Source organism: Salvelinus fontinalis, chromosome 36 (genome assembly GCF_029448725.1).
Source record: "Salvelinus fontinalis isolate EN_2023a chromosome 36, ASM2944872v1, whole genome shotgun sequence".
NCBI lineage: Eukaryota > Metazoa > Chordata > Actinopteri > Salmoniformes > Salmonidae > Salvelinus > Salvelinus fontinalis.
In genome coordinates, this window is record NC_074700.1 from 20759504 (window position 1) to 20782873 (window position 23370).

Sequence of the window (23370 nt, forward strand, 5' to 3'; positions counted from 1 at the left end):
ACAATATTAACATCCTTCATCCATTGAAATACATGCTTGTAAGATCAATGTTACATTACATAAGTTGGCTATGGCCATTGGTTCTAATTTTGGAACTAGCTAATGATAGTTAATTTATTACCCAAGGCCTAGAATGTGACACTAAAGCAGATGCCAAAAAAGCTGTCTAGCTAAATAGCTTGATTTTCACCATCAACTTCTACATCTACATTGAATTTACCTATAGAAAATTAGCAATTCGCCAGCTGGTTCAGTTAGCTGTGAGACAGTAGAGAACATTTATATGTAATTTTATTAATGATCTGAAGCTAAATATGAACAGAAATATAGCTTGGTGTTAGCTAGATGGATGGTATACTCAGTATTCTTAACGTATAAGAATACTGGTGGAGTGAGGTGTGGGTCATGTAATGGAATAATATTTAGTGTGGTGTTATAGGATGTATAGTGATGTTTCATTGTCTCAAGTGTTTGGGCAGGTGGAGCAAACAGGCTCTTATGTCAGTGTTAGGTCCGGGTATCTCGCCGATATTCTCCCATCGTTGGATGGTGGGATCATAGCGATGCACCAGTCTGGTCTCCCTGTATCTCTCTTGGCAGTATCCTCCCAGCACATAGATCTTCCCCTCCAGAACCACAGAGGCTGCTCCAACATGGGAGACGGCCAGGGGCGTGAGGGTACTCCAGGAGTCACTAACAGGGTCGTAGACCTCACAGGCCAGCTGGTCAATAGACGTCATGTTTTCATCAACGGTGACTCCTCCGGCCACATAAAGATGGTTGTTTAAAGTCTCCATGCAGTGATAGGCTCGAGGTTGGCTCATCTCTGCCAGGTAGGTTGTTCCTCTCTCAGGATGGTACAGGAACATGGACACCAGACACTGGTACCTGCAGTCGAACCCCCCTGAGATGAAGACCTCTCCATCCAACAATGTGGCAGCATGGCAACTCAAGGTCATATCCAAGGGTTGGGCAAAGCTAACAGGGAAGGCCACATTTGGTAAAGATAGCAACAAAGAAACAAAGTTTTGCTTAAGTTACATACCATTTCTAATGGAACCATTAACTACCGCAAGTGATTCTGTGTTACCATTCCTACCAAAGAAAAACCTTACCTCCAGGAATCTGTATTTGGACAGTAGCGCTCCACACTACCCAGGTTAGTTTCTGGATCAATGTACCCTCCAATGGCATATATCATCTCGTCCAGAACAACCACAGAAAAATTACACCTTTTCTCCTGCAAGTTGGCCAATCTCTCCCAGCGGTTCTGAAGCAGATCATATCTGAAAGAACACAAAGAATGAGAGATGAAGGAAGAAAATAATGTAAAAACATAAATATGTAAAAATATTAATACCTAATGGACTCCTTGGTTAGTAGATACAAACCCAAAAGTTCTTATCTCACCTGTAGACCGAGTTTAGAACGCCAAGCATGCCTTTATAATTCTGTCCCCCGAGCACGTACAACTTCCCTGCGACTACAGCCAATTCGTGACTTAACCTTGGTGGCTTTGGCATCTCTCCCAGCAACCTCCACTCAACTGTCTTCACAACGCCTGTGTAGTTCCTCAGAGAGTTCCCAAACCACAGTTCTCGACTGGGGGTTCGCCGGATAAAGTCGGCAGAGATCTGATCTCCACCCACCAAGACTAGGCTGTCCTTTGGCAGGTAGACCCTGCACGGGGTCTCAGATGCAACGTGATAAGAGCGAAAGTCCTCCAGCATAGTCTGGTAGAGACGTTTTATGTTGCATTCAGTCCACAGTTTTGCAGTTTTAACTTCACTGAACTCCTTGAATGTCATGAGAGGAAAGTGGACGTTCTTCATCAGCTCTTTGGTGAGTTTAATCCTTTCGCTGGGACAGGCCTCGATCCAGACCACCACTGCCTTGAAGACTACAAGCTCAGAGGGCACAAAGAGGGAGTTGCTTTTCAGGTATTTTCTAAGCTTATTGACTGGCAGGTCTTGGAATTTAGGGGTTGCTGCCACATTTTCGAAGTGTCTCAGGATAAAGTCGTTGGCCACTTCAAGGAGTTCCGTTACGCCATAAGCCTCTGCGAAGGACGCCACGTCCAGGCAGGAGTGGGCGTCCATTTCTTGTTTCAGGAAGTCGAGGCACAGCAAGAGCGCGGGCTGGAACTGGAGCTGGAAGGCAATGCAGGTGATCTCAAAGACACGTCCCCAGCTGAGGGGGAGGTACCCGCTGTAGGAGTAGCCAATCAGGGCCTCCAGCTCTGAGGCTTGCAGGAAGGGAAGGGCCACACAGGCCTGCATAGATTCCTTCATCCCGCTGGTGAACATTCCTCGGAAGTAGTCACTGCTGGCAGACAGGAGCACTCTGTGGACTTGAGTCAGGAGAGAGAAGAGGAAATTGAATATTGCTGTTATCATCAGGTAGCTCATATAGACTACTTCCACATCTGGTTTATCATGACTCTTATGAATTCAGATGTAAGACAAAAGGCATAATCTTACAATTTGTTTTGATCACAGACGAGTACTCAACAATAAACAAAAAAATATACAATTAACATTTCATTTAAATCTTTCTCATTTTAAAATCTGATTATTATTATGTTATTATATATTAATATATTAATAATATTTATATATCAACCTATTATTCTTATATACAGTGTTTTTCGTAAGTATATGGAGTAGCCAGCCAAATAGAAAAGTACGGGTGATAGCCCCCAATTTTTTTGCAGCACGAGCTCTATTTTGGTGGCCTCTGGTACATTCTAATACCATGATTCCATCCAAAATACACAGCTACATTTTGAATACTTTAATAACTTTACAATGACTGCAATAAAATGACTTGGCAAAAGCAATCCTGAAAATGTATGAATTCAGTGGGTTGTTAATTGTTTTGGATAACGTCGAAGCCTATATGATCAGGGATTGTCACGCCCTGACCTTAGTATTCTTTGTTTTCTTTATTATTTTGGTTAGGTCAGGGTGTGATAAGGGGTGGTTTGTTTTGTTTTTGACTTGTCTAGGGGTTTTTGTATGTCTATGGGTTTTTGACTAGTCTAGGTAGTTATATGTCTATGGTTGCCTAGATTGGTTCTCAATTAGAGGTAGCTGTTTATAGTTGTCTCTGATTGGGAACCATATTTAGGCAGCCATATTCCTTGAGTATTTCGTGGGTGATTGTCTATGTATTAGTTGCTTGTGTCTGCACTTATTATATATAGCTTCACGTTCGTTTTATTGTTTTTGTAAGTTTATTCAGTGTTCTTTGTTATTAAAAGTAAAGATGTATCCATATTACGCTGCGCATTGGTCCTGCTCTCTTTCGCCCGACGACGAAAGTGACAGGAATACTTTCTAAGTAAGATACAATTTTTTTTTTTACATGAAGCCTTTCTTCTCTTGGAATGTAAGTAATATTTACTGCAAGATATAAATTACCACATTTATTTTTAGTTAATAGTTTGGCCTGGCAATCAATCACTGTCGGTGGGATTGTCAGGCGAGGGGGCAGGATGACTTTGACTCACAGAGTTGGTAGTGTTTCAGATCTGTCAATCAGTCACTGTGGGTGGGAGTTTGAGGTAAAGCTGTAGATTAGCAATCTAGTCAGACAAAAAGTCTAGTCAGTATTTTGAATTACATTTACTGTGGCGTAAACTAAATCTAGTCTATTTCAATGTAGTTTATTTTGGCAAAATCTGTCGACTATTGTGTGTTCAGTGTTCCTCTGAGGATGGGCCTCTATGAGATAGCACTGACAGAGGAGATTTACGATGTCTTTGGCCAATAAAGCCTAAAGAGCATTCCAGATAGTGAGGTAATGTTTTCGTACTATGAAGTACCAGGAACGAGATTAGAACCTCGTCTTAGAGACCAAACTGAACGATAATTTATAGCTAATGCTATCTGGCTATGGGATACTCCTTTCTCAAGTAAAAGGCCCTTTGTGAAGAGTTCCTGAGATCTGTGGTTCGCCATGTAAATTGAGAGGGGTGTATCTTGGCTATAAAATATCTTTGTATTCTACTGTAGGGACTCTCAGAATTCATTATAGACACTGAATTGATCTGAGAGTCACAGGGCTATGGTGAAGCTCATATAATTAAAGATGCAATTTAAGTATAACTCTGACTGGTGTGTGGTTTGTAACTCTCCTCATTTGGTAATACAGGAAAATGCCACGACAGGATTCCCTGTTGAGAAACACCCTGGCAGATTGTGCACCCACACCTTTATACAAAGTTAGGTGAACATGACTAGACCTACAGGTGTGATTGAATAATGAAGCAGGTGTTAAGCATGGACTTTGCTACACAGAAAGCAGCAGTTGACTACTCACTCCATTGTCGACACTTTAATCAAATCAGTAGGCCTCTATCAATACCTTTAATAATACCATGTAAGTATCATGACATTAGCTTTTATAACCTTCAATCTGTTTTCTTTTATCCTATTTTGGAACAGAACGAGGCTCTCTCTCCAATACTTATTGTTCCTGTAGTGATGATTTGACATCTTCTGCGAATGTTTTATCATCATTTCCCAGCTAGCACAGTGGATCTGGGCCGATTCCGTCTGAGAGTTGGGGCACTCGGCTGAGAGTCAGACTCGGCCGACGTCATGTGGCCGAGTCTGGGCCGCTTTCGGCGGTATTACTTATGGCTAGGATGCGGGGATTGAGCTCAGGCCGATTCCGGTGTGTGTAATCTGGCCCAAATGTATCACTTGGGGCTCGGGCCGAATCCGGTGGGAGCTTTCTGGCCCAAATGCATTACTTTGGGCTCGGGCCAATTGGGGCTACTCTCTGGCAGGTGATTACACGAGCTGCTTTATATAATTAACATTTCATTATGTCTTTATTTTTTCCATATTTTCCTCATTGTTTATGTGATCGAAAAAATACAATTAACATTTAAATGAAATTCTTTAAGAGTCCTGTGTAGTATTTTAGTTTTTTGATACTTTGTGCAAGGCAATTGATAAACATTAAAAACTTAGTGGATGGAACCTTCCAAGTGTGGTTTAAGACACTGCATCGCAGTACGTTTCTACAGATTCAGGTTTGAGACCCGTGCCGGCCGCGACCGGGAGACACATGAGGCGATGCACAATTATTCCAGCATCGTACGGGTTAGGGAAGTCCTTGTCCCGTTGCGCTGTAGCGACTCCTGTGGCGGGCTAGGCACATGCACGCTGACACGGTCACCAGGTGTATGGTGTGTCCTCCGTCACAAATAGCTTTTTTGTAGATGGGTATATTTTGTATGTATAAAATGTATAATAGTCATGTTTAAAAAGACTATATCGGGTAATTTTGTATACCTTCATTTAAATTTGCATTGGGCCGCTTCTGGGGGGGATTCTGGTAAGATGCAGGCAAATTCAGCTGAATTCTGGTAGACGGAAATGGCCCGATGTACTTGGGCAGATTCTGGGTAGTCATTCATTTTGATTCCGGGCCGGTTCAATCAATTCCGGTCCCTGAGGGCCCAGAGGGCCGCTTCCTCATTGCTAGCTGGGTTATCTGCAGATAATTGCCAAAAAGCAGTAGCAGCCTACCAGTATGCAAATTAGGCAGCCAAATGAAAGTCACCAATGTGATCGGTTCCAGTCACCTAAAAGATTTGGTCATACACAGTCCTTAATTCACAAACAACCCTACCCATCACTAGGCTACACTGACAAGTCACTTTAGCGGTCAGTGCAAAGTCTCGACATGGGCTTAGAATCTAAGGAAAACACAAACAAGATATTTTGTTTACTTGTCCCAATGAAATACAATTTATTCAGTCAGTTCGACACCTTTTATAAACTAATCAACACAAGCTGTTCGGTCGTCAATCGAAGTACAGTAAATTACCTATGCGGCCGACTTTGTGGCTGGCTATATAGGCCTATGAAACACGCTAAATCAAATAAATGAATGTTCCACAAAACAACACATGAGTAGATTTCAACTCATCGTCACCACTTACTTACATTACAACAGACGTGTAAATTCACTCCTCTGTGAAAAGAAATTTGACAGCAGCCAACCACAACGCACAGCCAACCACAGAGCACAAAAATAATACAGGTACTGAGAGGCAGGACAGACAGCAGACTGACAAACCAGCAGGGTTTCCCTGTCGCTCACTTAGATAAATCCAGGGGTGCAACATTGGAATTAGAAGTGGGGGGACATGATTTTTTTTTTTAAACCCAGTTGGATAAACACTGTAAACAGCCTACACGACCGCTTGGATGTGTCCGCATGGTCCTAAAGCACACCGTTGCCTCGTTTTGTATCACATTCCAATGATAAAAATGCAATTTCAGAATGTGGGGGGGACATTTCCCACAGTCTCCAGTGAAAGTTGTGCCCCTGAATAGATCACTACAAGATGCATAACCTATCTTTCATTCTAGCGGGAGAATAGAGCCCCACAGTGGAGGTATCATAATACCAATAAAACCTAGCGGTCAAACAGGGAAATGTTTCCAATCGTTTTTCCACTGTTCACTTTTCTCATAGGGGATTTTAGAAACACTTAAAAATAAGGGGTGTGTTTCGTGTACAATCGTGGCCGAAAGTTTTGAGAATGACACAAATATTAATTTCCACAAAGTTCGCTGCTTCAGTGTCTTTAGATATTTTTGTCAGATGTAACTATGGAATACTGAAGTATAATTACAAGCATTTCATAAGTGTCAAAAGCATTTATTGACAAAGAGTCAATATTTGTAGTGTTGACCCTTCATTTTCAAGATCTCTGCAATCCGCCTTGGCATGTCAATTAACTTCTGGGCCACATCCTGACTGATGGCAGCCCATTTTTGCATAATCAATGCTTGGAGTTAGTCAGAATTTGTGTGTTTTTGTTTGTCCATCCACCTCTTGAGGATTGACCACAAGTTCTCAATGGTATTAAGGTCTGGGGAGTTTCCTGGCCATGGACTCAAAATATCGATGTTTTGTTCCCCGAGCCACTTAGTTACCACTTTCGCCTTATGACAAGTTGCGCCATCATGCTGGAAAAGTCATTGTTCGTCACCAAACTGTTCCTGTATGGTTGGGAGAAGTTGCTCTCGGAGGATGTGTTGGTACCATTCTTTATTCATGGCTGTGTTCTTAGGCAAAATTGTGAGTGAGCCCACTCCCTTGGCTGAGAAGCAACCCCACGCATTAATGGTCTCAGGATGCTTTACTGTTGGCATGACACAGAACTGATGGTAGCGCTCACCTTGTCTTCTACGGACAAGCTTTTTTCCGGATGCCCGAAACAATCGGAAAAGGGATTCATCAGAGAAAATGACTTTACCCCAGTCCTCAGCAGTCCATTCCCTGTACCTTTTTGCAGAATATCAGTCTGTCCCTGATGTTTTTCCTGGAGAGAAGTGGCTTCTTTGCAGCCAATCTTGACACCAGGCCATTCTCCAAAAGTCTTCGCCTCACTGTGCTTACAGATGCACTCACACCTGCCTGCTGCCATTCCTGAGCAAGCTCTGTACTGGTGGTGCCCTGATCCCGCAGCTGAATCAACTTCAGGAGACGGTCCTGGCACTTGCTGGACTTTATTGGGCGCCCTGAAGCCTTCTTCCCAACAATTGAACCGCTCTCCTTGAAGTTCTTGATGATGCGATAAATGGTTGATTTAGGTGCAATCTTACTGGCAGCAATATCCTTGCCTGTGAAAACCTTTTTGTGCAAAGCAATGATGACGGCACGTGTTTCCTTGCAGGTAACCATGGATGACAGAGGAAGAACAATGATTCCAAGCACCACCCTCCTTTTGAAGCTTCCAGTCTGTTATTCAAACTCAATCAGCATGACAGAGTGATCTTCAGCCTTGTCCTCATCAACACTCACACCTGTGTTAACGAGAGAATCACTGACATGATGTCAGCTGGTCCTTTTGTGGCAGGGATGAAATGCAGTGGAAATGTTTTTGGGGGATTCAGTTCATTTGCATGGCAAAGATGGACTTGCAATTAATTGCAATTCATCTGATCACTCTTCATAACATTCTGGAGTATATGCAAATTGCCATCATACAAACGGATGCAGCAGACTTTGTGAAAATTAATATTTGTGTCATTCTCAAAACTTTTGGCCACAACTGTAGGCTTACCCTGGCTTGACATTTTTATAACCATGTAAATCTCTATCATAGAAGTTGACTTTTATCAGTATATTCAGCTCTATTTACTCTCAGATTCAAAAATTATAATTAGCATAAAAGTAGACATGCAAGACTACAAATCCCTGCAAGCTCCTGCACGTCATCTCTAGTGGACACATTTACTTAAAGGTATTGTGTCAATTTCAAACTGGCACAAGACAATTCACAGAATTGAAATGTTGCCAATGTATTAATTACTACATTTAGCTAACATTAGATAGTTCATCCACGACTGTTCTGCCGACATAATTCCGTCCGTTGTGCCCCTGAACCGGCCTTTGCCGGACGTCGGTGAAGAAGCTTCTACTAGCCTCGGCTTGCTAACTTTTTTGAACTCCATGTCTCCCGCTTGCTAGCGTAATAACGACTACCTAGCGGTTTCCCTGTTTCATCTTTTGCCATTCACTGGACCCTATGATCACTTGGCTACAAAGCTGATGGATGCTGGACTGTTCATTAATCACGGTACTCCATTTAGTTTATTTTGTTTATCTGTCAGCCGCAGCCTCGAACTCAGGCCCTGTGTGTAGTTAACTGACCCTCTCTGCCCATTCATCGCCATTTTACCTGTTGTTGTCTTAGCTGATTAGCTGTTGTTGTCTTACCTAGCTCTCACAATCAACACCTGTGATTGCTTTATGGCTCGGTTTATGTCTCTCTCTAATGTCAATATGCCTTGTATACTGTTGTTTAGGATAGTTATCATTGTTTTAGTTTACTGTAGAGCCCCTAGTCCCAGTCAACATGCCTCAGATACCTCTTTTGTCCCACCCCCCACACATGTGCTGACCTCACCCAGCATAACTAGTGCGTCCAGAGATGCAACCTCTCTTATCATCACTCAATGTCTAGGTTTACCTCCACTGTACCCGCACCCTACCATACCCCTGTCTGTACATTTTGCCTTGAATCTATCCTATCATACCCAGAAATCTGCTCCTTTTATTCTCTGTCCCCAACGCAGTAGACGACCAGTTTTGATAGCCTTTAGCCGTACCCTCATTCTACTCCTCCTCTGTTCCTAAGGTGATGTAGAGGTTAACCCAGGCCCTGTGTGTCCCCAGGCGCTCTCATTTGTTGACTTCTGTAACCGTAAAAGCCTTGGTTTCATGCATGTTAACAGCCTCCTCCCTAAGTTTGTTTTACTTACTGCTTTAGCACACTCCGCCAACCCTGATGTCCTTGCTGTGTCTGAATCCGGGCTTAGGAAGGCCACCAAAAATATCCGTCAAGATAGAACTGCCAAAGGGGGAGGAGATGCAATCTACTGCAGAGATAGCCTGCAAAGTTATGTCATGCTTTCCAGGTCTTGTCCAAACAGTTCGAGCTTCAAATTTGAAAAATGAATCTCTCCAGAAATAAGTCTCTCACTGTTTCCGCCTGTTACAGACCCCCCTCAGCTCTCAACTGTGCCATGGACACCATATGTGAATTGACTGCCCCCCATCTATCTTCAGAGTTTGTTCTGTTAGGTGACCTAAACTGGGATATGCTTATCACCCTGGTCATCCTACAATCTAAGCAAGATGCCCTCAATCTCACACAAAGGATCAAGGAACCCACCAGGTACAACCCTAAATACGCACACATGGGCACCCTCATAGATATTATCCTGACCAACTTGCCCTCCAAATACACCTCTGCTGTTTTCAATCAGGATCTCACCGATCAATGCCTCATTAACTGCATCCGCTATGGGTCCGCGGTCAAACGACCACACCTCATCACTGTCAAACGCTCCCTAAAACACTTCTTGCGAGCAGGCCTTTCTAATCGACCTGGCCCGCGTATCCTGGAAGGATATTGACCTTATCCCGTCAGTAGAGGATGCCTTGTCGTTCTTTAAAACTTCTTGTCAATAAGGGGGCGCTGTTTTCACTTTGGAAAAAATCGTGCCCAAATTAAACGGCCTCGTACTCTTTTCTAGATCATACAATATGCATATTATTATTACTATTGGATAGAAAACACTCAAGTTTCTAAAACTGTTTGAATTATATCTGTGAGTAAAACAGAACTCATTTTGCAGCAAACTTCCATACAGGAAGTGAAAAATCTGAAAACGAGGCTCTGTTTCAGGGCCTGCCTATTCAACTGGCTTTTATTTATCGATATGCATGCACTTCATACACCTTCCACTAGATGTCAACAGGCAGTGGAAGGTGGAATTGGGTGTCTAGCTTGATCTGAGGCCGAACAAGAGCCTTTGGAGTGACAGGTCCGGAATTTTCTTTGTCTTCGAAGGCGCGCGGCGGAGCTCGACACTGTCTTCTGAAAAGCGTTCGGTTTACACGCAGAATATCTCCGGCTCTGATTTTATTTGATACATATGATAATAACATCATAAAGTAGTTTTTTTCAACCGAGTTATATCAGTTTATTCAACGTTTATTGGGACTTTTGGAGTTTTCCGTTCTTTGCGTCAAGAGAGGATGGGAATGTTAGCAACCTTGGCTAGCATTGTGGCGCGAATTCGACAGAAGAAATGGACATTCTAAAACCAAACAACGATTTATTCTGGACCAAGGACTCCTTGTACAACATTCTGATGGAAGCTCAGCAAAAGTAAGCAAACATTTATGATGTTATTTCGTATTTCTGTGTAAAATGTTGACTCCTATTCTCCGCCGTTTTGGTGAGCGCTGTCTCACAATAGCGCAAGCTGTATGTTATGGTAAAGTTATTTTTAAAAATCTAACACAGCGGTTGCATTAAGAACCAGTGTATCTTTCATTTGCCATACAACAAGTATTTTTATGTAAAGTTTATGATGAGTTCTTTGGTTAGATTAGGTGAGTGTCCAAAATTTCTCCGGAGATTCTGGTGAATCGATGCTACGTATTCACAATGTATAATCAGGATTTGTAGCTCTAAATATGCACATTTTCGAACAAAACATAATTGTATTGTATAACATGATGTTATAAGACTGTCATCTAATGGATTTGTTCAAGGTTAGTGATTCATTTTATCTCTATTTTGTCGGTTTTGTGCTATTTTTGCCGGGAGTAAATTGCGTTGTGTGTTTGGCTACTGTAGTGAGCTAATAGAAATATATATTGTGTTTTCGCTGTAAAACACTTAAAAAATCGGAAATATTGGCTGGAATCACAAGATGTTTATCTTTCATTTGCTGTACACCATGTATTTTTCATAAATGTTTTATGATGAGTATTTATGTATTTCACGTTGCTCTCTTTAATTATTCTGGCTGCTTTGGTGCTATTTGTGATTGTGGCTGCAATGTAAAACTATGATTTACACCTCAAATATGCACATTTTCGAACAAAACATAAATGTATTGTATAAGATGTTATAAGACTGTCATCTGATGAAGTTGTTTCTTGGTTAGTGACTAATTTTATCTCTATTTTGTCGGTTTTGTGAAAGCTACCTATGCGGTGGAAACATGGTGAAAATATGTGCTTGTGTGTTTGGCTATTGTGGTTAGCTAATAGAAATACATATTGTGTTTTCGCTGTAAAACATTTAAAAAATCGGAAATGATGGCTGGATTCACAAGATGTTTATCTTTCATTTGCTGTATTGGACTTGTGATTTCATGAAAATTATATTATATGATATCCCTGTCCCGTTAGGCTAGGCTATGCTAGCCTAACTCCAAAAAGTTTTGGGATACAGTAAAGTCCATGGAGAATAAGAGCACCTCCTCCCAGCTGCCCACTCCACTGAGGCTAGTAAACACTGTCACAACCGATAAATCTACGATAAGCGAGCATTTCAAGAAGCATTTCTCTATTGCTGGCCATGCTTTCCTCCTGGCTACACCAACCCCGGCCAACAGCTCCGCACTCCCTGCAGCAACTTGCACAGAAGCTACTTGCCCAAGCCTCCCCAGCTTCTCCTTCACCCAAATCCAGATAGCAAATGTTCTTAAAGAGCTGCAAAACCTGTACACATACAAATGAGCTGGGCTAGACAATCTGGACCCTCTCTTTCTAAAATTATCCGCCGCCATTGTTGCAATCCCTATTACCAGTCTGTTCAACCTCTCTTTCGTTTTGTCCGAGTTGGTCACGGGTGCACCTCAGCCACTTTCAAGGTACTAAACAATATCATAACCGCCATCGATAAAAGACAGTACTGTGCAGCCGTCTTCATCGACCTGGCCAAGGCTTTTGACTCTGTCAATCACCATATTCTTATTGGCAGACTCAACAGCCTTGGTTTCTCAAATGACTGCCTCGCCTGGTTCACCAACTACTTCTCAGATAGAGTTCAGTGTGTCAAATCGGAGGGCCTGTTGTCCGGACCTCTGGCAGTCTCTATGGGGGTGCAACAGAGTTTAATTATCGGCCTGACTCTTTTCTCTGTATATCTCAACGATGTCGCTCTTGCTGCGGGTGATTCCTTGATCCACCTCTACGCAGATGGAACCATTCTTTATACTTCCCCCCCTTCGTTGGACAATGTGTTAACAATCCTCCAAACGAGCTTCAATGCCTTACAACACTCCTTCCCTGGCCTCCAACTGCTCTTAAACGCTAGTAAAACTAAATGCATGCTCTTCAACCGATCACTGCCCGGACCCGCCCGACGAGCATCACTACTCTGGAGGTGTCACGCGGGACTAGGTGGGTGCAGGAATCAGACGCAGAGAGAGTTCCACTGGGGTATTGTGCTCTTTACTAAGGCACACACAAAATATAAGCCCAACAATACAGGGCACGGACATACAACGTGACAACCCAAAAACCACAGGGTGTCAAGTGTAAGAAAAGAAAATCCACCTCAGCCTACAATGCACACACGTAACAAACAGACAAACGAAAAAGGGATAGGTGGCGGCTAGTAGGACGGTGACGACGACCGCCGAGCCCCGACCGAACAGGCAGGTGAGCCAACTTCGGCGGAAGTCGTTACAGGAAGGTTCTGACTTAGAATATGTGGACAACTACAAATACCTAGGTATCTGGCTAGACTGTAAACTCTCCTTACAGACTCATATTAAACATCTCCAATACAAAATGAAGTCTAGAATCGGCTTCCTATTGCGCAACAAAGCCTCTTTCACTCACGCTGCCAAACATACCCTCATAAAACTGACTATCCTACCAATCCTCGACTTCGGCGATGTCATTTACAAAACAGCCTCCAACACTCTACTCAGCAAACTGGATGCAGTCTATCACAGTGCCATCCTTTTTGTCTCTTTGAAGCCCCATATACCACCCACCCCTGTGACCTGTGTGCTCTCGTCAGCTGGCCCTCGCTACATATTCTTCGCCAGACCCACTGGCTCCAGGTCATCTTTAAGTCTTTGTTAGGTAAAGCTCCACCTTATCTCAGCTCACTGGTCACCATAACAACACCCACCCGTAGCACGCACTCCAGCAGGTATATCTCACTGGTCATCCCCAAAGCCAACACCTCTTTTGGCCGCCGTTCCTTCCACTTCTCTGCTGCCAGTGACTGGAACGAATTGCAAAAATCACTGAAGATGGAGACTTATATTTCCCTCACTAACTTTAAACATCAGCTATCTGAGCAGCTAACCGATCGCTGCAGCTATGCATAGTCCATCTGTAATTAGCCCACCCAATCTACCTACCTCATCCCCACATTGTTTTTATCAACATTTTTGCTCTTTTGCACACCAGTATTTCTACTTTCACATCATCATCTGCACATCTATCACTCCAGTGTTAATTTGCTAAATTGTAACTACTTCGCTATTATGGCCTATCTATTGCCTTACCTCCTCACGCCATTTGCACACACTGCATATAAACTTTTTCTATTGTGTTATTGACTGTACGTTTGTTTATTCCATGTGTAACTCTGTTTGTTATTTGTGTCGCTTTGCTTTATCTTAGCCAAGTCCCAGTGTTAAATGAGAACTTGATCTCAACTGACCTTACTGGTCAAATAAAGGTTAAATCATTTTGTTAAATAAAAATTTGATCAAAAACAACATTATTACCATCATAAGCATGCATGGGTTATTTAGCTTGATCCAGGACGAGCCCCCATAAATAAATAGTCTCCTCTATCATTCTACAGTACATAGTCGTGATGTATTTTGACTTCAGTCTACTCACCATGGAATGACGTTCCTCCAACCTCCAGCTCCACATCACAGCCCACTCTCTCTGCCCACAGCTCTCTGATGGACTGAAGACTGACCTTCATCTGTTCTTCAGCAGAGATCTTCTTCTCTCCTGTCCTCTTCTCTACTCCCTTCTTCATCTTCTCCTCCTCTTCACTGCAGAGTTCTAGAACTCTGGGGACCCCTAGTGTTGTAGCTGCAGTCTGTATCTGGGCCAGTGTGTGTCTGTTCAGAGCTGCTAAGGCTCCAGTGTAGGCAAACTCCAGCACCCCTGCCAGCCCCACACACCCCACCTCAGGACCCAGACTGATGGATATCTCTGTCTGTACATACATGTCAACATCTCTCCTCTCGTTCTCCTCATCCCTCTCTTGCAGTCTCTGATGTACGAGGGTGCTCACAGCAGCCAGGACAGGGGAGTGCGCGTGGAGACGCTGCCCATCCTCAGTGCTCAGAGTCAGGTCAGTGAGGAGAGAGGAGTCCCTGAGCTGCTGCAGGGTTTGGAACATTTCTCTTGTGTAGGAGTCTCTAACGTATACCCTTATTGAATCCACATCCTCTATTCCACCTTTCTGCCCTCCAACAACTGTCCACTCTTCTTTCACTTCTTGAAGCTCATCCCCCTCTTCTTCAGTTGTCTCTCTCTTTAGATGTATTTGACTGTTTTCCTCCCTTCTAAATGTTTCATCATCTTTATCTTCTTCTTCTGTGTTCACCTGATCCCCACAACCCTTTTCTTTCACTTCTCCTGCACACTCTTCTCCATCTCGATCTATATTGTGCTTATCCCCCCTAAATTCTTCATCTTGCCTCCATAGAGCCTCCAAACCCTTCTGGAAACATGGTCCAGATAAAGCCATCGCTTCCAACAGCAACAGTCTTTATCTCAACAAATGTCCAACACTGCCTACCTACACATACAGCTTACTATTATATCAATTTTATTTTATTTTATAAAAAACACTACACAAATCTGTTGCCACACTAAAAAAGCTCTCAGCTATAGCTATCTGACTGACTGTGTGTGATCTTAGTGCAGTTCTCTCTTCCCCACTCTCTACAGGGTCAGGTATCTACGTTGTCGCCTCCTTCCCTTCCCTCTTCTTGTGTGTTCTAACTCCTGTTTGACAGAACCATTTATAAATCCCCACTCAACCAGACAAGCTGCTATATATAAACCCCTGAAGTCATACAGATCAGACCTCAAAGTAAACAATAAATAATTGTCTCTGTTTCTGGTCCTTGTTCTCATCTCTCAAAGTTTTCCCACGGTAGGGACTAATAATAACAATTTTCATTTCATTTTTGGATTCAGAGTAGCAAACAGTATGTCCCCAATTTTACCATGCAATACCTTTATGTTTATGTTAGTGATGGAGATGTGTCTTACAATGACCTACACTGACTCCATTTATTGTATGCCCATAACATTTTCTCATCATTCATTATTTCCTGACTTGTTTTCTCAAATAATTGCTCTATGTTTGTATTCATTTCTCTGTAGTTTGTACTGTGTAATACACTTGAAGCAGAGAAGGTCAAGAACCTGGAACCGTAAAAAGGGGAATGTTCTAAGCTTGGAGCCTGTTCGAGCTCCTTGAATCCCAAGGCTTCGTTCTCCCAGACCTTGGATGCCACCTCCCAGTGCATGTGACTAGGGGATCAGTTGGGTTATGGCATGCTTAGAGGGTCAGAGGGATTGTGTTGCTCCTCCACAGCCAAACACTGGGGAATCTGGGAAAGGAAAGGGGATACCTAGTCAGCTGTACAACTGAATGCATTCAACTGAAATGTGTTTTCCACATTTATCCCAACCCCTCTGAATCAGAGAGGTGCAGGGGGCTACCTTAATCAACATCCACGTCTTCGGTTCCAGAGGAGCAGGTTTTTTGTTGGGGGGTTAACTGCTCAAGGGCAGAATGGCAACGCCACTATATTGTGACATTACCACTATATATTATGACATTACCACTATATATTATTACAATACACACTATATATTATGACATTACCACTATATATTATTACAATACCACTATATATTATAACATTACCACTATATATTATTACAATACCACTATATATTATAACATTACCACTATATATTATTACAATACCACTATATATTATAACATTGCCACTATATATTATAACATTACCACTATATGTTATTACAATACCACTATATGTTAGTACAATACCACTATGTATTATTACAATACCACTATATATTATTACAATACCACTATATATTATTACAATACTACTATATATATTATTATTATTGCATTACCACTATCAATGTGGTTCATATTGCTTTGGTCTGATGATGGCTCTTGCTGTGGTTCTGGGGATAGCATTTCCATAATGTTATCTTGATCTTGGATTACATTAATGACCCATCTCTATTTTGACATACCATACTTATTTCCTTCATAAATGATGAATGAACATGAATGAATTAATGTCCTAAATCAATGGAGTATTGTTTGTCCAAAGTTGGTCAAACTGTGGGATTCTGCATATGGCTAATACTAAGTGCTTATACGTTGCACCCTAGATGAGACTATGTCTGTCTCAGAGATAACAGCACACATGTTGCAAAGACAGTCTCCTTGCATGTTTTAGGTACTGTATGTAATAAAGTGTTGCGTCCTTAATGAACTGTAAAAGGGAACTGTTCTGGGCATTTTGGTGCCTGACTTGGAGCCTGTTTGAGCTGCTTCAATCCAAGGCCTCTCTCATGTCAAGACATCCCAAAGCCTTGGCACCTCTCCTCCATTATGCATTCTGGAGCAAGAGAAAGGGACAACACATTCTTTACGAGTCAGAAGGATCACAGACACACAGCATAGAGCGCAAACACACACACACACACACACACACACACACACACACACACACACACACACACACACACACACACACACACACACACACACACACACACACACACACACACACACGTATACACACAGAGAGCGCACACACATACACACGTAGGTTGGCATTTATTGGGATGACTAATGTACTTGAGCCAGCTCTTCAGAGTGGTCACTAAATGGCACAGCCACAAAGTCATAAAATATGTTTTTAAACCTAACCTTACCCTTAGATTAAGACCAAAAAGCACATTTACGTTTTCAGGATATTTTTACAATAAAGCCAATTTTGACTTTGCAGCTGGCCCATCCAGTGGCAATCGCTCAATTCTACTTCCAGGGCAATATCCATGACAATACATGTCAACCTGCCACACACACACACAAACACACACACACACACACACACACACACATTCCGTAAAAAGGTCACATACGGTACTCAGAAACACAGAAGTGAAAGAGTGAAACACACCTAGAGAAATCAGTTACTTACACCGAAGTCATTTCAATTCCATATGGGGTCTCTGGGCCTCCAGGGAATGGAATGGTGCAGCTTATAAAGACTCAATAAAGCCTTCATAAGCACTACAAAAATGTGTCACAAGTCATCTATAACCGAATACCATACTTTATAAAGGGTTCAAAATTGTGGCAGAACTGTGTGACATAATCACCCATGTCAAATGTGTCATAACCCACTATGTCGAATATGACATAAACATGAGCTTTGTAAAGGGTGACATGTTGTGCTGTAGGATGACACACACTCTAAAGAGAAGTCATGTTAGTCACATTACACCAGGCAACATAAAGCCCCCAACATAAAGACATTGAAAGTGGCTTTCTTCTGGAACCAAGTTACATGTTCCTCAGTACACAAACACGCACACAACAATATAAATAAGCCATACCGTGCGGTGCTGGACCCAGTCAGGTCTTTGACACAACAATATAAATAAGCCATACCGTGCGGTGCTGGACTCAGTCAGATCTTTGACACAACAATATAAATAAGCCATACCGTGCGGTGCTGGACCCAGTCAGGTCTTTGACACAACAATATAACGAGCCATACCGTGCGGTGCTGGACCCAGTCAGGTCTTTGACACAACAATATAACGAGCCATACTGCACGGTGCTGGACCCAGTCAGGTCTTTGACACAACAATATAACGAGCCATACCGTGCGGTGCTAGACCCAGTCAGGTCTTTGACACAACAATATAACGAGCCATGCCGTGCGGTGCTGGACCCAGTCAGGTCTTTGACACAACAATATAACGAGCCATACTGCACGGTGCTGGACCCAGTCAGGTCTTTGACACAACAATATAACGAGCCATACCGTGCGGTGCTGGACCCAGTCAGATCTTTGACACAACAATATAACGAGCCATACCGTGCGGTGCTGGACCCAGTCAGGTCTTTGACACAACAATATAACGAGCCATACCGTGCGGTGCTGGACCCAGTCAGGTCTTTGACACAACAATATAACGAGCCATACTGCACGGTGCTGGACCCAGTCAGGTCTTTGACACAACAATATAACGAGCCATAGCGTGCGGTGCTGGACCCAGTCAGGTCTTTGACACAACACCATAACGAGCCATACCGTGCGGTGCTGGACCCAGTCAGGTCTTTGACACAACAATATAACGAGCCATACCGTGCGGTGCTGGACCCAGTCAGATCTTTGACACAACAATATAACGAGCCATACCGTGCGGTGCTGGACCCAGTCAGGTCTTTGACACAACAATATAACGAGCCATACTGCACGGTGCTGGGCCCAGTCAGGTCTTTGACACAACAATATAACGAGCCATACCGTGCGGTGCTGGACCCAGTCAGGTCTTTGACACAACAATATAACGAGCCATACCGTGTGATGCTGGACCCAATCAGGTCTTTGACACAACAATATAAATAAGCCATACCGTGCGGTGCTGGACCCAGTCAGGTCTTTGACACAACAACATAAAGAGCCATACCGTGCGGTGCTGGACCCAGTCAGGTCTTTGACACAACAATATAACGAGCCATACCGTGCGGTGCTAGACCCAGTCAGGTCTTTGACACATTCACCCTCTTCCCACTGAAAGATCAGCCACAACATGTTGCCGCCATCGTAGCAGTTTGTAATCAAGCCCTGGTCTCCAGCATGGGGACAGAAGAGGAATACCTGGTGGCTAGGTGGTCTCAGGTTGGACTACTCCAAACCATCTTGGCTCTGACACACACACAAGCTTTGCAGATCCAACTACCCATCTAAATACCTCTCACACCCTACAGTAACCTGTGAATCATGATAACCTTCAGAAATCGGCAGAAGGTTCTAACCTATTTGTTGACACTTTGTGTCCTGTAATACTTTGTCTGAAGTGAGACCCCTTTGGTCATTCAAAACACATCCATAAAGACTCTACATTGCATGACAGTGTGCTTACTTTAATGTCAGACACCTTTAGTCAGTAATAACTAGGGCTGTGGCGGTCACAACATTTTGTCAGCCGGTGATTGTTAAAAAAAATAACTGTTGGTCTCACGGTAATTGTCCGTTAATTAACATAAACACATTTTGCATCTCCTGGCTTACACATAGTCTACAAGACATTTAAAAAAAGTCTAATAAAGCCATGTAATATAGCCTACACCTTCACAATAATCCATGATATATTTTAGACAGGTCGAAAGAAGCATGATATGCAGAAATGTAGTCAATTTCAGAAGAAAAGAATAGCATACTATGAGTTGTCTTTATGTTAGGTCCTGATGTGGCTACGCCAAATGGCTGTGGGATACACTAGTTCATTTAGCAGACAAAATTTGCTCATCATTCTGTGGCATTATTTTATATTATTTTATAGTATCAAGTATACAATTGAACAAAGATTAATAAAATATAATTATTTTCTCCAAAAGATTTGAGGCAGTGTGCACATGCGGCTATTCTGTGTTGAGCAGTTAACAAAGAAATAGGTACTCGTATTGTCACGCCTACTCCCGCTCTTCCCCCCTGGCGCTCGAGGGCGCCAGGCTCCCTAGCATTGCCCACTCCTGCCACCATCATTACGCACACCTGCCTTCCCCCGTCACGTGCTTCAGTGATTATTGGACTCACCTGGACTCTATCACCTCTGTCATTACCTTCCCTATACATGTCTGGTTCCCCGCTCTGTTCCGTGCTTCAGCATTGATTGTCGTATGTCCTTGTTTACCCGCGTTGTTCTTCACGTCCGACTCATTAAAGAAAAAATCTTTATCCAGTTTGAGGTGAGTAATTGCTGTTCTTATGTCCAGAAGCACTTTTTGGTCACTAGAAACAATGGCGGAAACATTATGTACAAAACAAGTTAAAAACAGTACATACAAAAACACACAAAATGGAGCCTGTAAAACGGTGGCCATCCCCTCTGGTGCCATTATGTTGCACTTAGCACTGCTATTTTAGTTATCAGTTATTCTGACTAATTTGAATCCACATGTGAAAGGTAATGCCATCACGTGAAAATCCCCATGTGAAACTTCATGTGAAATATCATTACATATGAAGTGTTCCAAAAGCACATGGTTTCACTGACCCTGTCTGTTCTTCTGAGGTTGCCAGATAAAGTCATGTTCGGCTATTTATTATCCCGTGAGTTTTTGTTTCAAACCCACTACAATGTTTCAGGTGCCAAGTTTCTGGTCATGTTGCAGCAGTATGCAGGAGGGAGATTCCAAGGTGTGAGAAGTGTGCAGGAGGGCATGGGACAAAACAGTGTCAGGTATGAAGGTAAGACCCAGATGCAGACAATGTCGAATTAACAATAGTTTAATCATCCAACAGGGGCAGGCAATAGACAGGTCAAGGCAGGCAGGGGTCAGTAAATCAGAGGTGGGGCAACGGTACAGGTCGGCAGGCAGGCTCAGAGTCAGGCAGAGTGGTCAGGCAGGCGGGCTCAGAGTCAGGACAGGCAAGGGTCAAAACCAGGAAGGCGAGAAAAAGAGAGACTCGGAAAAGTGTGTAATTTCAGTGTAAAAAGTGGACTCTTTTGATTGTGGGGGTGACCATGTTGCTGGAGATCAAAATGTTATTTGCGAGTAACACAAAGTGCAGAAAGTGTCATATGCTAAGGCAGTGAGGAAAGCAGGATGGTGAACAAAGGGTGAGGGATCCTGAGAGGACCCCTCACCCTAAGAGGCCTGGGATGTGGTGAGGTGACGATAAATTCACTAAAGAACAAGGCCCAAGACAAATATCTGCCCGTGTTGAATTTGAAGAAGCCCAGAAGGGCAGAAGTCAATTACTGTCTGCAGCATCCAAAAGGAGAAACCACAGAGTCTGGAAAATGAGATAATTGCACTGCTTTCAGAGATTAAGAAGATAAACAATGACCGTATAGTGACAGAAGGCAAGAAGTTCTTCAAGGACAGCCCTTGGTTGCAGACTTCAAAACCAAATGGCCAGCTCTGTTCACTGAGAAAGAAGTGTGTGTCCTATATGTGCTCAGGTTTTATGTATGTCACCAGTGTGCACACACACAAGAACAGGAAGATAATGACAAATCAAAGTGTTGACCAGTTGTTTCTCCCCTCACTGATGTTGATATAATATAGTGATCAAACAGCTAGTAATTCATTGTTCATCCTTCCTGTGTTGTATACTGTTGTGATGTTCTGATAGGGTGAGTGACAAGTGCATTTTTTATGTTTTCAGATGGATAAGGAGTTCATGCGCATGTCAACTGTACCTCTGCTATCTACATTCTTTGCCTCAGCTCGACCGGTACTCTCCACGCATGATGGAGATCTTTCGACGCAAAGGTGGGGCGGCTGGAATAAAAATGAGACATCTCATGGTGGCCATCTCCAAGGTTTGTATTAAAATGGGTAGACCTATGCTTATAAAATATTTGTTATGCCCCTGTCATGACAATTGCATGAGCATAATTCTCTATACATATGGTAGGCAAAAGTGCCAAGAATATGTAGGTTTTCACTTAATCAAAACACTTAATCCTGATTATACTGATTTACATCAGCTTCAGCCAGAGATGAGGAAGTAATTGGTCAAATCCAGGGGCGAAAATCTGAGATCAACCTTGGAGGAGACAATTACATTAAATTTTCTCAAGAGCAATTCCTGAGGGGGACACCAAAAGTAGTGCTGTAACACATAGCATACGTTGTTAAATGTATATTGAGGAACCATAATTCCTACAACTGGATAATTGATAGGTACAGTAGTTAACTGAAGGGTTTTCCCAACTTGTTCAAATGTTTAAATCATTATAATTCTACTACTAATAATAGTTATAGCAGTGCTCCTTACCAGTCCAGTATGTATGCAGGTATTCGTACTTACTTACAACCAGCAATATCAAGAAAAGTCAGTAGGTGACAATGGTACTGTACACTGTATGGGTGTAGTTTTCATAAATACAATGAACATGGTGTGATCACATCTAAAAGAATCTCCATTGAGAACCATCACAAAGTTGGTCTCCGTATTGAATTGACCTTTTAATTTGACTTTTTCTGATACATTTATATAGTCATTAAATATGTCCACCTGGCCTGAGTCTACAATATCTTTGCAAGAACAAAAAGCTTAAAATAAGTACAGTTCTAAAAGCAAAATAACTACTTCAATGAAAAACCCAAATAAATCAACCAAAATATCCTTCAGTCAGTGTCTCAACTCTTCAAACAGCAGCTATGGACAAGTATGTCGCACAAAGTATGCAATTTTAAATAAAATAACATGAAATAAATCATTTGTAAGTGTACTAAAAACTACTAAACAAAAGAACAACTATCAATTACACCATGGGTTCTCAAACAGGGGTCCATGGACTAATTGCAAGGGGTCCGTGAAATAAAAAAGTGTAATGAATGTAGTCAGTACCACAAGGTTTCCAGTAAGTTTACATATAATATAAAGGGGGTGGAGGTCCCTGAGGACCGCTCAAAACCTTGCCTGCCTTGCCTCAAAATATGCAGGGGTTCCAGTACCCCAAAAAGTTTGAGAACCACTGCTATACACACTACTGAACAAAAGAACCGAGCATATGTTTGCGGGTTTCCTCAACAACACATCAGTTGGCACTTTCGCAATGCCCTCGCCTGTTGTCTCCGACACCCTGTATAGCCCAATAAACTCCTTGTGAGGGACAAGGTCATGGTCAACATAACGCAGACAGACATTCTCCTATTCAGCACCAGAGACATCTTGAGTACCATCAACAATTAATGAAAATTGTACAATCGGAAGAGACCTAATC

At 42.6% G+C, this 23370-nt stretch overlaps 1 protein-coding gene across 1 annotated transcript; it reads right to left on the reverse strand.

The window, feature by feature from the left end:
• Positions 1-308: 308 nt before the first annotated feature.
• LOC129835686 (kelch-like protein 33) lies at positions 309-15076 on the reverse strand. The gene is made up of 4 exons (XM_055901418.1): positions 14209-15076; positions 1411-2350; positions 1116-1286; positions 309-978 (listed from the first exon to the last, which is right to left on the reverse strand). Exons 1-4 carry the CDS (start codon positions 15074-15076, stop codon positions 456-458), a joined length of 2502 nt encoding a protein of 833 aa, XP_055757393.1. The 3' UTR covers positions 309-455.
• Between the last annotated feature and the right edge of the window lie 8294 nt (positions 15077-23370).

Excerpts from the sequence above, each read along its gene's own strand:
- LOC129835686 (XM_055901418.1), bottom strand. The coding sequence starts at position 15,076 with ATGGCTTTATCTGGACCATGTTTCCAGAAGGGTTTGGAGGCTCTATGG. Across the intron at positions 2,351-14,208 it reads TGGAGGAACGTCATTCCATG|TCCACAGAGTGCTCCTGTCT; the intron begins GTGAGTAGACTG and ends TCCTGACTCAAG. Across the intron at positions 1,287-1,410 it reads GTTCTAAACTCGGTCTACAG|ATATGATCTGCTTCAGAACC; the intron begins GTGAGATAAGAA and ends GTGTTCTTTCAG.